This window comes from Thamnophis sirtalis, unplaced genomic scaffold (assembly GCF_051295495.1).
Source record: "Thamnophis sirtalis isolate CommonGarterSnake01/CBP01778 unplaced genomic scaffold, rThaSir2_p1.2 scaffold_13, whole genome shotgun sequence".
Lineage (NCBI taxonomy): Eukaryota > Metazoa > Chordata > Lepidosauria > Squamata > Natricidae > Thamnophis > Thamnophis sirtalis.
In genome coordinates this window covers 2970293-2986078 of record NW_028261393.1, presented here as the reverse complement: position 1 = coordinate 2986078, position 15786 = coordinate 2970293, and the positions used below count along the sequence as shown (strand labels likewise).

The following is a 15786-nucleotide window of genomic DNA, read 5'->3' as shown; positions in this document are numbered from 1 at the left end:
ATAGGGAAAAAATTAAATAAGGAAAAAAATTAAATAAGGAAAAAAAATAAAATAGGGAAAAATAAGGGAAAAAATTAAACAGGGAAAATTAAACAGGGAAAAAATAAAATAGGGAAAAAATTAAATAAGGAAAAATAAGGGAAAAAATAAAATAGGGAAAAAATAAAACAGGGAAAAAATAAAATAGGGAAAAAATAAAATAGGGAAAAAATTAAATAGGAAAAAATAAGGGAAAAAATTAAACGGAAAAAATAAAATAGGGAAAAAATTAAATAAGGAAAAATAAGGGAAAAAATAAAATAGGGAAAAAATAAAACAGGGAAAAAATTAAATAGGAAAAAATAAGGGAAAAAATTAAACAGGGAAAAAATTAAATAGGGAAAATATTAAACGGGAAAATTAATAGGGGAAAAAATTAAACGGAACAATATTTAGAACCACTTTAGGTACCGAATGGGAGCACATCCACACCCTCGATTCGTATAATATTTATTGTCATTGTACTTAAATGCAACGAAATTGGTTTTAACCTCACTGGTGCAAAATTATAACAGAAACGAAAAAAAAGAAAGAAAAAGAAAACACGCATGTTTGTGCATACACACGTAACACCTATGCCTCCCCTGAGAAGAAAGCCCGGCGTCAAAAGGAAGAACTCTGCGCGCGCTCAGCGCCTGGTCGGCAAAGGCCGTTCGGAAGCGGCTCTTCCCGGGAAACGCGTCAAAGGAACCCGGCGGCCAGCTGTTCCTCCAAACGCCGCCCCCGCAGCCGTCCGCGCGCTCCGATTGGTCGGCGATTGATACTTTTCCCTCCGCTACTCTCCTGTGCCTGGCACGTTGCCATAGCGAAAGAGGAGGGGGGAGCGTCCGCGAGGGGCGTCTTCCCATTGGCTGATGAGTGTTGCGGGCGTTCTGAGAGGCGATTCTTTTTCTTTTTTTTTTTTTAAATCCCCGCTAGAAGGAACTCCCGATTGGCCGGGGGAAAAAAAAAAACAACAACAACAAGCCCAAGCGCGGTGGGAGGAGCCCCTTCGGTTGCTATGATAGCCGTCGGCCAATCACAGGCGCTAAGGGCGCCACGGGGGGGGGGTTGTTAAAAAAGCCCGTGCTATCATTGGCGGTCCTTTGGTTTGACGTCTGTAAGGAAGAGCCCGGACGGTTTATAGCCAATGGGGAACGCCGCCTCTGCTTGAAGGGGAGGGGCTGCAGGGCTTGCGCTCGGTTCGAGGGTTAGGGAGGGGGGGGAATTCCTGCGGAGACATGGAGGCGGAAGACGTGCAGGGGTGAGCGGGGGCGGAGCCAGGGGCCGGGGCGGGGCCGAGGGTCAGTCGCGGGGGTGGGGTGGGGGGGTTGCGGGTGAAGGATTCCAGGGGGAGCCTTCGCTGCTCGCCCCACTTTTCTCAGCCTGTCCTACCTCGCAGGGTTATTGCAGAGCAGTGTTTCTCAACCTTGGCGACTTGAAGATGTCCGGACTTCAACTCCCAGAATTCCCCAGCCAGCGAATGCTGGCTGGGGAATTCTGGGAGTTGAAGTCCGGACATCGTCAAGTCGCCAAGGTTGAGAAACACTGGTCTATGAGATTCTCAGTCTGGGATAATGGCAACTGGATTTTCTTGGTTTTTCTTTGAAGACGTTTCGCTTCTCCTCCAAGAAGCTTCTTCAGCTCTGAATGGATGATGGTGGGGAATGGAAGGATTTATCCTCCTTGCAGACAGCTGGTCCCTTGCATCCTTTTGAGAGGGTCGTTGAGGCCACTTGGAGGTTCCTCTGTGTCCTCAGGGTCACAAATGGTTCCTGGAGTCTGCAATTTTCCCTCTGGAAAAAATCCCTTCCTGCTCCCACCCCATTCCAAGGGTCTTCATCCCAAATTGAATAGCTAAAAGTCTGTAGAGATTCCCAGTCCTCCTGGTCACGTTGCTCCCAAAGGCGTTTTTTTTCGGGAGGCACCTGGATTTCCTTGTTTTTTCTTTGAGGATGTTTTGCTGAACTGCTTCAGCTGGACTGGAGGGTGGGGAATGAGCCAAGCCGAGCTGAAGAAGCTTCTTGGATGAGAAGCGAAACGCCTTTGAAGATAAACCAGAAAGTCCAGCTGCCTCTTGGGGGGCAGGGGGGAAACACCCTGGGGAACCCTATCCCAGATCCTTGGGAAAGACTCGATAGGGGAATGAAAATCCCCAATCCAATTTAAACGTAAACTCCACGTAAAGCTGCCTCTTGCAATGGCCTGGTGCTGATGATGTCAATGCCGCCGCATTCAATAGCAATAGCAGTCAGACTTATATACCGCTTCCTAGGGCTTTCAGCCCTCTCTAAGCGGTTTACAGAGTCGGCATATCGCCCCCACAATCCGGGTCCTCATTTTACCCACCTCGGAAGGATGGAAGGCTGAGTCAACCCTGAGCCGGTGAGATTTGAACCGCCGAAACTGCAGCTAGCAGTTCAGCTGAAGTGGCCTGCAGTACTGCACCCTAACCACTGCGCCACCTCGGCTCTCAAGCGGTGATTGCACCCCAAAGGTGCCCTGGGACTGTGGAGGTTATCTTGGCTTTATTGTTATCATTATTTGTAGATTTCCGTCCGTAAAAACCTTCACCGAGGTGGCTGAAGCTGGGGTCTCCAGCCCTCGATTCATGACGCTCTGCTCGTGGCTGGTTTCAGAGCTTCGAACCATTTGTCGGCTGGAGGAGGACGTTAGCCCCGTGCAGGGTAGGTGGGCTCTTGCGTTTTGCAGAGGGGGGAAAGGTGGTTTCCACTTTTGGGGTGTGCGGCTTTGCAAGAGATGGGACTTTGGACTGCGCATCGAGGTTACGGAGCACGAGAGAAAGGGAACTGTTCTAGATCTGTGCAAGAACGGAAAATGCAAAGATTGTGGGGAGGGGGAAGAGAAGAGAAGGAAGAGGAGGGAAGGGATGGAAAGAGGAAGGAAGGAAAGGGATGGAAGGGGAAGGGAAGAGAAAGGAAGAAGGGAAGAAAAGGAAGGAAGGGGGAAGGTGAGAAGGGAGGTAGGGGAAGGGAAGAGGAAGGAAGGAAGGAAAGGAATGAAAGAGGAAAGAAGAAAGGGGAAGGAAGAGGAATGGAAAGGGATGGAAGAGGAAGGGAAGAGGAGGGAAGAAATGGAAGAGAGTTGAAGGAATGGAAGAGGAAGGAAGGAGAAGGAAGAGAAGAGGAAGGAAGGAATGGAAGAAAGAAGAAAGGGGAAGGAAGAGGAATGGAAAGGGATGGAAGAGGAAGGAAGGAAGGAAGGGAAGGGAAGAGGAAGGAAGAAATGGAAGAGGGCTGAAGGAATGGAAGAGGAATGGAAAGAGAAGGAAGAGAAGAGGGAGGAAGGAAGGAATGGAAGAGGAAAGGAAGGGGAAGGAAGAGGAAGGAAAGAGAAGGAAGGAAAGGAATGGAAGAGGAAAGAAGAAAGGGGAAGGAAGAGGAATGGAAAGGGAAGGGAAGAGGAAGGAAGGGAAGAGGACTGAAGGAATAGAAGAGGAAGGAAGGAGAAGAAACAGAAGAGAAAGGAAGGAATGGAATGGAAGAGGAAGGAAGGAGAAGGAAGGAAAGGGATGGAAGAGGAAAGAAGAAAGGGGAAGGAAGAGGAATGGAAAGGGATGGAAGAGGAAGGGAGAGAAAGGGAAGAGGAAGGAAGAAATGGAAGAGAGTTGAAGGAGAAGAGAAGAGGAAGGAAGGAATGGAATGGAAGAGAAAAGAAGAAAGGGGAAGGAAGAGAATGGAAAGGGATGGAAGAGAAAGAAGGGAAGGGAAGAGGAAGGAAGAAATGGAAGAGGGCTGAAGGAATGGAAGAGGAATGGAAAGAGAAGGAAGAGAAGAGGAAGGAAGGAAGAAGAAATGAAAGAGGACTGAAGGAATAGAAGAGGAAGGAAGGAGAAGAAAGAGAAGAGGAAGGAAGGAATGGAATGGAAGAGGAAAGAAGAGCAAGGAAGGAGAAGGAAGGAAAAGGATGGAAGGGGAATGGAATGGAAGAAAAGGAGCTAGAAATGTACCACTTGGAAAGCTTAAGAATGAGCAGAGGTGATAGAAATCTTTTTATTTTAATTAAATCATTCTGATCCTAAAAAAACTCTTCAGGGCCTGAGGATGCCGAGACATTTCAGATCGAAATCAGCGGCCTCCTGGCTGAGCTGCACTGCCCGTATCAGTCACTGACCACAGGGGACGTAATGGCCAGACTCCGCACCCGAGACAACTGCCTGCAGCTTCTGTGTAAGTTGGGGGAATGACGGAATGGGGTGCTCCGCACTACGCCACAGCTGGCTTAATCGTGGTTTGTGAATGACGACCCTCCTCCTCAGACCCCCCCCCCATCCTTCTAGCACTGATGATGTTACATAGATGGAGAATGAAACGTCTGCAAGAAAACAGCCAAGCTCGGTTCTCCTCCTCCCCAAACCTCACATCCTTCTAGCTCTGATGAGGTCACCTTCAACGGCCAAGTGCGGGGAGCACGAAGGACCCCACTACTCTGACTAGTAGGTGCCGAGAACAGAGGGCATGGCGGGCCTGTGTTCTCCCGAGGCCCCATCAGCTGAGGGACTCCCGACACGGCCCTGGTCTTCTGCCCCTGGGACATCAGGTGGAGTCTCCTTTCGGCCTCCAGGGAAATCGCAAAGGGAGAACAACGTTTCTTCTTCTCTTTTCCATTAGGGATACTTTTAAATGGATCTACTCCAGGCAGGGGGGGGGGGGTTCCCTCAAAAGCCACATGTGCAGGTGGAGGGGTGGGGGTGGAGGACATACTAAAAACACCAAAATGTTCCTCTTTTTTTCCCTTCCTCCTTCCTTCCTTCCTTTCTGTCTTCCTTCTTTTCCTTTTCTCTCCTGTCTTCCCTTCCTTCCCTCCCATCTTCCTTCTTTTCCCTCTCTCTCCTGTCTTCCCTTCCTCCTTCCTTCCTTCCTTTCTGTCTTCCTTCTTTTCCCTCTCTCCTGTTTTCCCTTTCTCCTTCCCTCCTTCTTTCTTTTCTATCCTTCTTTTCCCTCTCTCTCTTGTCTTCCCTTCCTCCTTCCTTCCTTCCTTCCTTCCTTTCTTCCTTCCTTCTTTTCCCTCTCCTGTCTTCCCTTTCTCCTTCCCTCCTTCCTCCTTTTCCATCCTTCTTTTCCCTCTCTCTCCTTTCCTCCCTTCTTCCTTCCTTCCTTTCTTCCTTTCTGTCTTCCTTCTTTTCCCTCTCCTGTCTTCCCTTTCTCCTTCCCTCTTTCCTCCTTTTCCATCCTTCTTTTCCCTCTCTCTCCTTTCCTCCCTTCTTCCTTCCTTCCTTCCTTCCTGTCTTCCTTCTTTTCCCTCTCTCTCCTGTCTCCCTTTCTCCTTCCCTCCTTTCTTCTTTTCCATCCATCTTTTCCCTCCCTCTCCTTCTTCCCTTCCTCCTTCCTTCCTTCCTTTCTGTCTTCCTTCTTTTCACTCTCTCTCCTGTCTGCCCTTTCTCCTTCCCTCCTTCCTTCTTTTCCATCCTTCTTTTCCCTCTGTCTCCTGTCTTCCCTTTCTCCTTCCCTCCTTCCTTTCTCTCTTCCTTCTTTTCCCTCTCCTGTCTTCCCTTCCTCCTTTCTACTTTCCTTCCCTTTTTTCCCTCTCTCTCCTGTCTCCCCTTCCTCCTTCCTTCCTCCATTCCTTCCATCCATCTCAGATTTTTTGAGCTCGGAGCTGCTGGCTGCCCGGCTCCAGGCCAGGAAAACGCTCCAGTCCTCAAAGCAAGGCGACAGAAAGAACGAAGCTGTGCGGGAACTCCATCGGATCTGCCAAGCCCTGGGGATGCCTGAGCCGGACCCGGCTTCCTCTGTGGCTCAGGTTATGGACGACATTGGATCCCAGGTGAGACTGGAGGGACAGGCAAACCCGGGCTGGACAGGTAGGGTACGAGGAGGGGCCTCTGTCCTTTTCGATGTCAGAAGGCTTAAAGAGGACTAGCTGCTTGCAAAGACAGAGGGAAGGAAGGAGGGAGGGGACAGGACATACCCTTGACTGGGGAACGTTCGTTTTAACGACTGTTTAAAGTTACAACAACACTGAAAGCCAGTGGCAAAAACTTGCCTCCAGAAGTTTCGGGTGCTCCAACTCTGAAGGTTTTTAAGAAGAGGTTGCTTCTCCTGCCTTCAGGTGCTTTGGAGAATAGGTTGACACCCCCCCCCACTTCTTTGGGGCAGCCCCTCAAATATTGGGACACTGCTATCATGCCCACTCCTGTTCATCAACCTAGACACACCCAATTCCAGCAACCGTTCTTCATACCTTTTAGCCTCCAGTCCCCTAATCATCTTTCTTGCTCTTCTCTGCGCTCTTTCTCAAGTAAGGGGTCCCAACTCAGGAGTGAAATTCAGCAGGTTCTGATCAGTTCTGGAGAACCAGTAGCGCAAATTTTGAGTAGTTCAGAGAACCAGCAAATGCCACCTCTGGCTGGCCCCAGAGTGCGGTGGGAATGGAGATTTTGCAGTATCCTTCCCCTGGAGTGGGCAGGAAATAGGGATTTTGCTGTATCCTTCCCCTGGAGTGGGGAGGGAATGGAGATTTTGCAGTATCCTTTCCCCAGGAGAGGGGAGGGAATGGAGATTTTGCAGTATCCTTCCCCCAGGAGTGGAGAGGGAATGGAGATTTTGCAGTATCCTTCCCCCAGGAGAGGGGAGGGAATGGAGATTTTGCAATATCCTTCCCCCAGGAGTGGAGAGGGAATGGAGATTTTGCAGTATCCTTCCCCCAGGAGAGGGGAGGGAATGGAGATTTTGCAATATCCTTCCCCCAGGAGTGGAGAGGGAATGGAGATTTTGCAGTATCCTTTCCCCAGGAGAGGGGAGGGAATGGAGATTTTGCAATATCCTTCCCCCAGGAGTGGAGAGGGAATGGAGATTTTGCAGTATCCTTTCCCCAGGAGAGGGGAGGGAATGGGGATTTTGCAGTATCCTTCCCCCAGGAGAGGGGAGGGAATGGAGATTTTGCAATATCCTTCCCCCAGGAGTGGAGAGGGAATGGAGATTTTGCAGTATCCTTTCCCCAGGAGAGGGGAGGGAATGGAGATTTTGCAGTATCCTTCCCCCAGGAGAGGGGAGGGAATGGAGATTTTGCAGTATCCTTCCCCCAGGAGAGGGGAGGGAATGGAGATTTTGCAATATCCTTCCCCCAGGAGTGGAGAGGGAATGGAGATTTTGCAGTATCCTTTCCCCAGGAGAGGGGAGGGAATGGAGATTTTGCAGTATCCTTCCCCCAGGAGTGGAGAGGGAATGGAGATTTTGCAGTATCCTTCCCCCAGGAGTGGAGAGGGAATGGAGATTTTGCAGTATCCTTCCCCCAGGAGAGGGGAGGGAATGGAGATTTTGCAGTATCCTTCCCCCAGGAGTGGAGAGGGAATGGAGATTTTGCAGTATCCTTCCCCCAGGAGAGGGGAGGGAATGGAGATTTTGCAATATCCTTCCCCCAGGAGTGGAGAGGGAATGGAGATTTTGCAGTATCCTTTCCCCAGGAGAGGGGAGGGAATGGAGATTTTGCAATATCCTTCCCCCAGGAGTGGAGAGGGAATGGAGATTTTGGAGGGAATGGAGATTTTGCAGTATCCTTTCCCCAGGAGAGGGGAGGGAATGGAGATTTTGCAATATCCTTCCCCCAGGAGTGGAGAGGGAATGGAGATTTTGCAGTATCCTTCCCCCAGGAGAGGGGAGGGAATGGAGATTTTGCAGTATCCTTCCCCCAGGAGAGGGGAGGGAATGGAGATTTTGCAGTATCCTTTCCCCAGGAGAGGGGAGGGAATGGAGATTTTGCAATATCCTTCCCCCAGGAGTGGAGAGGGAATGGAGATTTTGCAGTATCCTTTCCCCAGGAGAGGGGAGGGAATGGAGATTTTGCAATATCCTTCCCCCAGGAGTGGAGAGGGAATGGAGATTTTGCAGTATCCTTTCCCCAGGAGAGGGGAGGGAATGGGGATTTTGCAGTATCCTTCCCCCAGGAGAGGGGAGGGAATGGAGATTTTGCAATATCCTTCCCCCAGGAGTGGAGAGGGAATGGAGATTTTGCAGTATCCTTTCCCCAGGAGAGGGGAGGGAATGGAGATTTTGCAGTATCCTTCCCCCAGGAGAGGGGAGGGAATGGAGATTTTGCAGTATCCTTCCCCCAGGAGAGGGGAGGGAATGGAGATTTTGCAATATCCTTCCCCCAGGAGTGGAGAGGGAATGGAGATTTTGCAGTATCCTTTCCCCAGGAGAGGGGAGGGAATGGAGATTTTGCAGTATCCTTCCCCCAGGAGTGGAGAGGGAATGGAGATTTTGCAGTATCCTTCCCCCAGGAGAGGGGAGGGAATGGAGATTTTGCAGTATCCTTCCCCCAGGAGTGGAGAGGGAATGGAGATTTTGCAGTATCCTTCCCCCAGGAGAGGGGAGGGAATGGAGATTTTGCAATATCCTTCCCCCAGGAGTGGAGAGGGAATGGAGATTTTGCAGTATCCTTTCCCCAGGAGAGGGGAGGGAATGGAGATTTTGCAATATCCTTCCCCCAGGAGTGGAGAGGGAATGGAGATTTTGCAGTATCCTTTCCCCAGGAGAGGGGAGGGAATGGAGATTTTGCAATATCCTTCCCCCAGGAGTGGAGAGGGAATGGAGATTTTGCAGTATCCTTCCCCCAGGAGAGGGGAGGGAATGGAGATTTTGCAGTATCCTTCCCCCAGGAGAGGGGAGGGAATGGAGATTTTGCAGTATCCTTTCCCCAGGAGAGGGGAGGGAATGGAGATTTTGCAATATCCTTCCCCCAGGAGTGGAGAGGGAATGGAGATTTTGCAGTATCCTTTCCCCAGGAGAGGGGAGGGAATGGGGATTTTGCAGTATCCTTCCCCCAGGAGAGGGGAGGGAATGGAGATTTTGCAGTATCCTTCCCCCAGGAGAGGGGAGGGAATGGAGATTTTGCAGTATCCTTCCCCTGGAGTGGGAAGGGAATGGGGATTTTGCAGTATCCTTCCCCTGGAGTGGGGAGGGAATGGGGATTTTGCAGTATCCTTCCCCCAGGAGTGGAGAGGGAATGGAGATTTTGCAGTATCCTTCCCCCAGGAGAGGGGAGGGAATGGAGATTTTGCAGTATCCTTCCCCTGGAGTGGGGAGGGAATGGGGATTTTGCAGTATCCTTCCCCCAGGAGAGGGGAGGGAATGGAGATTTTGCAGTATCCTTCCCCAGGAGTGGGGAGGGAATGGGGATTTTGCAGTATCCTTCCCCTGGAGTGGGGAGGGAATGGAGATTTTGCAGTATCCTTCCCCCAGGAGTGGAGAGGGAATGGAGATTTTGCAGTATCCTTCCCCCAGGAGAGGGGAGGGGATGGAGATTTTGCAATATCCTTCCCCCAGGAGTGGAGAGGGAATGGAGATTTTGCAGTATCCTTTCCCCAGGAGAGGGGAGGGAATGGAGATTTTGCTGTATCCTTCCCCCGGAGTGGAGAGGGAATGGGGATTTTGCAGTATCCTTCCCCCAGGAGTGCAGAGGGAATGGGGATTTTGCAGTATCCTTCCCCCAAGAGTGGAGAGGGAATAGAGATTTTGCTGTATCCTTCCCCTGGAGTGGAGAGGGAATGGAGATTTTGCAGTATCCTTCCCCCAAGAGTGGAGAGGGAATGGGGATTTTGCAGTATCCTTCCCCCAGCAGTGGAGAGGGAATGGAGATTTTGCAGTATCCTTCCCCCAGGAGAGGGGAGGGAATGGAGATTTTGCATGTATCCTTCCCCTGCCATGTCCACCAAGGCATGCCTGCCACACCATGCCATTCCCACCAAGCCACTCCCACAGAACTGGTAGTAAAAAAATTCGAATTTCACCACTGTCCGAACCTTTTCTATACCCCATGCCCCTAGATTATATTCTCACACTCCTTAAAGAAAGAAATAATTATATGTATATATTTATACATATGCACTATAATTGTGAAACTTCTACCGTCTTTTCCCCGAAAATAAGACAGGGCCTTATTTTATTTTTTTGACCCCTGAAATTCTGGGAATTCTGGGAGTTGAAGTCCACAGGACTTAAAGTCGCCAAGGTTAAGAAACACTGTTCTAGAGTCTCTCTACATCTTTTTTACATCTTGGCAACCAAAGCTGGATGCAGTATTCTAAGTGTGGCCTTTCCGCGGCTTCACAAAGCGCCATTAACACTCTATTGTGTTGATCATTTGTGGTGCTATCGGCCTCTTTCTCTTCGCCAATCTACGCAAGCTAACGCCATGCTTCTTTCAGGTTTCCGAGGCGCTGGCTGCGCAAGGGCCGGAGCCCGACGGGACGGCACCGCTCCTGAAGGCCCCGTTGACCTCTGAGCAATGGGTAGGAGGCCTCTAGAGTTGGCAGTAGAGGAGAAGGAGGGGTGGGCTTCCTGGTGATGTGCTGATGGGTCTTAAGCATCTCTGCTTCCCCCTTTCGCTCTTTTTGAAATACCAGAAAGCGCTGGACGAGATTAACCAACTGCTGGGGGCTGAATACCAGTGCCGAAGACACATGATGCTGACACGTTTTGACGTCACCGTTGCGTCCTTCCATTGGTCTGAGAGGGCCAAGGTAGATTTCAGATGCTCTTGGAACTGATTGACTGATTGACTAACTAACTAAACTTCATTCATCCATCCATCCATTCATTCATGTACCACGTTCATTATTATTTAATAACTCAAGGCAGCGAATGTAGGCTCAACGTTGGCCTGAGAATGATTGGCTTGCTTGTTTAAGGCGGGACTAGAACTCACTGTCTTCTAGTGATTGGCCCAAAGTCATCCAGCCAGCTTCATGTCTAAGGCAGAACTAGAACTCACTGTCTCCTGGTGATTGGCCCAAAGACATCCAACCAGCATTCATGCTTAAGGTGGGATTAGAACTCACTGTCTCCTGGTCATTGGCCCAAAGTCACCCAGCTGGCTTTCGTGCTTAAGGCGGGACTAGAACTCACTGTCTCCTGGTCATTGGCCCAAAGTCACCCAGCTGGCTTTCGTGCTTAAGGTGGGACTAGAACTCACTGTCTCCTGGTCATTGGCCCAAAGTCACCCAGCTGGCTTTCGTGCTTAAGGCAGGACTAGAACTCACAGTCTCCTGGTGATTGGCCCAAAGTGACCCAGCTGGCTTTCGTGCTTAAGGCGGGACTAGAACTCCCTGTCTCCTGGTGATTGGCCCAAAGTCACCCAGCTGGCTTTCGTGCTTAAGGTGGGACTAGAACTCACTGTCTCCTGGTGATTGGCCTAAAGTCACCCAGCTGGCTTTCGTGCTTAAGGCGGGACTAGAACTCACTGTCTCCTGGTGATTGGCCTAAAGTCACCCAGCTGGCTTTCGTGCTTAAGGCGGGACTAGAACTCACTGTCTCCTGGTGATTGGCCTAAAGTCACCCAGCTGGCTTTCGTGCTTAGGGCGGGACTAGAACTCCCTGTCTCCTGGTGACTGGCCCAAAGTCACCCAGCTGGCTTTCATGCTTAAGGTGGGACTAGAACTCACTGTCTCCTGGTGATTGGCCCAAAGTCACCCAGCTGGCTTTCGTGCTTAAGGTGGGACTAGAACTCACTGTCTCCTGGTCATTGGCCCAAAGTCACCCAGCTGGCTTTCGTGCTTAAGGTGGGACTAGAACTCACTGTATCCTGGTGATGGGCCCAAAGTCACCCAGCTGGCTTTCGTGCTTAAGGCGGGACTAGAACTCACTGTCTCCTGGTGATTGGCCTAAAGTCACCCAGCTGGCTTTCGTGCTTAAGGCGGGACTAGAACTCACTGTCTCCTGGTGATTGGCCCAAAGACACCCAGCTGGCTTTCGTGCTTAAGGCGGGACTAGAACTCACTGTCTCCTGGTGATTGGCCCAAAGTCACCCAGCTGGCTTTCGTGCTTAAGGCGGGACTAGAACTCACTGTCTCCTGGTGATTGGCCCAAAGTCACCCAGCTGGCTTTCGTGCTTAAGGTGGGACTAGAACTCACTGTCTCCTGGTGATTGGCCCAAAGTCACCCAGCTGGCTTTCGTGCTTAAGGTGGGACTAGAACTCACTGTCTCCTGGTCATTGGCCCAAAGTCACCCAGCTGGCTTTCGTGCTTAAGGTGGGACTAGAACTCACTGTATCCTGGTGATTGGCCCAAAGTCACCCAGCCGGCTTTCGTGCTTAAGGCGGGACTAGAACTCCCTGTCTCCTGGTCATTGGCCCAAAGTCACCCAGCTGGCTTTCGTGCTTAAGGTGGGACTACAACTCACTGTGTCCTGGTGATTGGCCCAAAGTCACCCAGCTGGCTTTCGTGCTTAAGGTGGGACTAGAACTCACTGTGTCCTGGTGATTGGCCCAAAGTCACCCAGCCGGCTTTCGTGCTTAAGGTGGGACTAGAACTCACTGTCTCCTGGTCATTGGCCCAAAGTCACCCAGCTGGCTTTCGTGCTTAAGGTGGGACTAGAACTCACTGTATCCTGGTGATTGGCCCAAAGTCACCCAGCCGGCTTTCGTGCTTAAGGCGGGACTAGAACTCCCTGTGTCCTGGTGATTGGCCCAAAGTCACCCAGCCGGCTTTCGTGCTTAAGGCGGGACTACCTCCGGTCCTTCCGACGCGCCCTAAATAGTTGGCTTTTCCATCAAGCCGGCCTGGCCTGAATAGAATAAAATATAGGATTAATTTGGTTGTTAATTTTAATTTAATTTTTAAATTTTTATTGTAAATATCAATTGGGGGTTTTTTTGGATACTTTATTTAATGTCCCTTTTAATTTTTGTAATATGTGTTTTCTTTTATGTTGGGAGAAGGGCGGCCTATAAATCCAATAAACCTAAACCCAAACCTAGAACTCCCTGTCTCCTGGTGATTGGCCCAAAGTCACCCAGCCGGCTTTCGTGCCCAAGGCGGGACTAGAACCCACGGTCTCCCTCTTTCTAGTCTAGTGCCTTAACCATTAGACCAAACTGGAGTTGGGGAAGAGAGAACGCAGCCGTCTCTGGAGCCTTGTCTGTTTTTCTCATCTCTCGTCCCCCCCCCCCAGAACCGAAGCGCAGCCATGTCCGAAGCCTTCCAACCTTTACGGAAGTCTTTGCCGGAAGATTCCCAGCTCTCCCTTGCCCACCTGCTGGCTGCCCGCGAAGACTTTTCTCGTATCGTGAAGACCAGCAGTGGGGCCTTGCGGAGTAAGACCAGCTGTGCCGTCAACAAGGTATGAGCTGGAGGGAACATCTGGGCCCCCAACAGCTGGAGGGGGGGAGGAGGAGGACCCCAAGGGGGTTTCAAGCTCTTCACGGCTTAGCCCAGGGCCCAATGCTAGCCCCCCGCGGTTCACTCAACAGACTGCACAACCCGGATTTTACAACTGAAAGGAGTCGAATCTTGGGGTGGAGAGGCCGAGGGGGGGAGGATGCTGGTGTCCCCTCCCATCAGCCTGTCTTCCTTCCTCCTCTCTTCCCCTTTCTTTTCTTTTCCCTTCAATCTCCTTCCTTCCTTCCTTCCTCTCTCCTCCCTTCCCTTTCTTTTCTTTTCCCTTCACTACTTCCTTCCTTTTTCTTCCTCTCTCTTCTGTCTTCGGTTCTTCTTTCCCTTTTCTCTTTTCCTTCCTCCCCTCTCCCCTCTCCTCTTCTCCCTTTCCCTTTTCCATTCTGTCTCCTCCCTTCTTTCCTTCCTCTCCCTCTCTCTCCTCTTCCCTTCCTCTTCCTCTTTCTTTTCCTTCCTCTCCTCTTCCCTCCACTTTCCTCTCCCCGCTTTCCCTTCTGTCTCCTTCCTTCCTTCTCCCTCTCTCCTGTCTTCCCTTCCTCTTTCCCTTTCTTTTCTCTTTCCCTTCCTCTCCTCTCCCCTCCACTTTCCTCTCCCCCCCTTTCCCTTCTGTCTCCTTCCTTCCTTCTCCCTCTCTCCTGTCTTCCCTTCCTCTTTCCTTTTCTTTTCTCTTTTCCTTCCTCTCCTCTCCCCTCCACTTTCCTCTCCTCCCTTTCCCTTCTGTCTCCTTCCTTCCTTCTCCCTCTCTCCTGTCTTCCCTTCCTCTTTCCCTTTCTTTTCTCTTTTCCTTCCTCTCCTCTCCCCTCCACTTTCCTCTCCCCCCCTTTCCCTTCTGTCTCCTTCCTTCCTTCTCCCTCTCTCCTGTCTTCCCTTCCTCTTTCCCTTTCTTTTCTCTTTTCCTTCTTCTCCTCTCCCCTCTGGTCTCCTCTTCTCCCTTTCCATTCTGTCTCCCTTCTCCGTCTCCCTCCTGTCTTCCCTCCCCTCCCTCCCTCCTTCCTTCTTCTCCGTCTCTCTCCTCTCTTCCTTCCTTTCCTCTCTCCCTCCCTCCCACAGATCTTGATGACGGGCAGCGTCCCAGACCGGGGAGGACGTCCAAACGAAATCGAGGCCCCCATGCCCACCTGGGAGAAGAGGAGAGAAGGAGGAGGAAGAGGAGGAGGAGGTGGAGGCCAGCGCTGGTCTAAACGGGGCAACAAAAAGAAGAAATAAAGGAAGAGGATGTGAAACCGGCTGCTGTAGGTCGGCGTGGCCAGAGAGTGTGAAATTCAGGAAGCGCCACCGAGTCCCACCGAACGTGTCCAATTCTCAATCTCGCCTTTCTCCAGGATGGAGGCGACGCAGCTTTAAATAAGGATGTGGTCCTTGGGGCCAGATGTGCCCCGTAAAGGCAAGCTCCTCTAATCCAAAGATCACGCCAACTTTAGGAGAGCCGTAGCTCTCTTAAGCTATAGGGGAAGGTTTGGGAAGGAAGGCCACGCGACAGAGCAGCCGGGAAGCCGCTAAACAATTCTTGGCTGTCCGAAATCAAAAATAAGTATTTTGTATTTAGACTTTATTTCGCACTCTAAAGGCCACGGAATGGGGTGCCTAGCTGGGGAAAGGGAAGAAGATCCATGGGCTTTGATTTAAAGTTGATTTGGAGTTGAAATCCACAAGTCTTAAAGTTGCCAAGTTTGGGGACTCCTGATTTAGATTTTTACTGTAAAGAAAGCTTCCAAATCAGGTATCTTGTTAATTTGCAAGCAGAAATGCATAAGTTGTTTTGGGTGAGTGGGTGCTTGGGGTATTATTGGAGGAGGGGGGGGTGCCTCTTGCCGCCTCCATTGGTTCTCTTGGTGGTGGTGGGTTTGAACCAGGAAGGCTGGTTCATATATATCCATATCTGCTTAGCTTCCCTGGCTGAGGAATAAGGGGATTGTGGCTTGGGAGGCCCAGGATGATCATATGTATTGATGGCCCAATGGCCTTTTGTATTTAAAAAAAAGGGGGTGTTTGGGGGGACAAATAGATGTGGTTGAAATTTAACGTTCTGGATTGCTAACACAGCTCAGGTCCCTGATAAGGTTCTCACTCATTCAACCCAAACTCTTGCTGTGTAAAGATCCGTGTTCAAAATAAAGCTTTTTATTTTTTCTGCCTTCTGGTGGGTTGTGTAAAGTTTCGGGCTGGGGAATTCTGGGAGTTGAAGTCCACCCGTCTTAAAAGGATGCTGGCTGGGGAATTCTGGGAGTTGAAGTCCACCCGTCTTAAAAGGATGCTGGCTGGGGAATTCTGGGAGTTGAAGTAGTCCACCCGTCTTAAAAGGATACTGGCTGGGGAATTCTGGGAGTTGAAGTCCACCCGTCTTAAAAGGATACTGGCTGGGGAATTCTGGGAGTTGAAGTCCACCCGTCTTAAAAGCTGACTGGGGAATTCTGGGAGTTGAAGTCCACCTGTCTTAAAAGGATGCTGGCTGGGGAATTCTGGGAGTTGAAGTCCACCTGTCTTAAAAGGATGCTGGCTGGGGAATTCTGGGAGTTGAAGTCCACCCGTCTTAAAAGGATACTGGCTGGGGAATTCTGGGAGTTGAAGTCCACCCGTCTTAAAAGGATGCTGGCTGGGGAATTCTGGGAGTTGAAGTCCACCCGTCTTAAAAGGA

At 50.6% G+C, this 15786-nt stretch overlaps 1 protein-coding gene across 1 annotated transcript; it reads left to right on the top strand.

Moving 5' to 3' along the window:
• Window positions 1-1222: 1222 nt before the first annotated feature.
• On the top strand, window positions 1223-15286 carry TSLIG3C (tRNA splicing ligase complex subunit 3C). The gene is made up of 8 exons (XM_087727296.1): window positions 1223-1282; window positions 2569-2705; window positions 4074-4208; window positions 5621-5805; window positions 10187-10270; window positions 10385-10501; window positions 12931-13098; window positions 14202-15286. The coding sequence occupies exons 1-8, from the start codon at window positions 1260-1262 to the stop codon at window positions 14355-14357; spliced, it is 1005 nt and encodes a 334-aa protein (XP_087583422.1). The 5' UTR covers window positions 1223-1259; the 3' UTR covers window positions 14358-15286.
• Window positions 15287-15786: the final 500 nt, after the last annotated feature.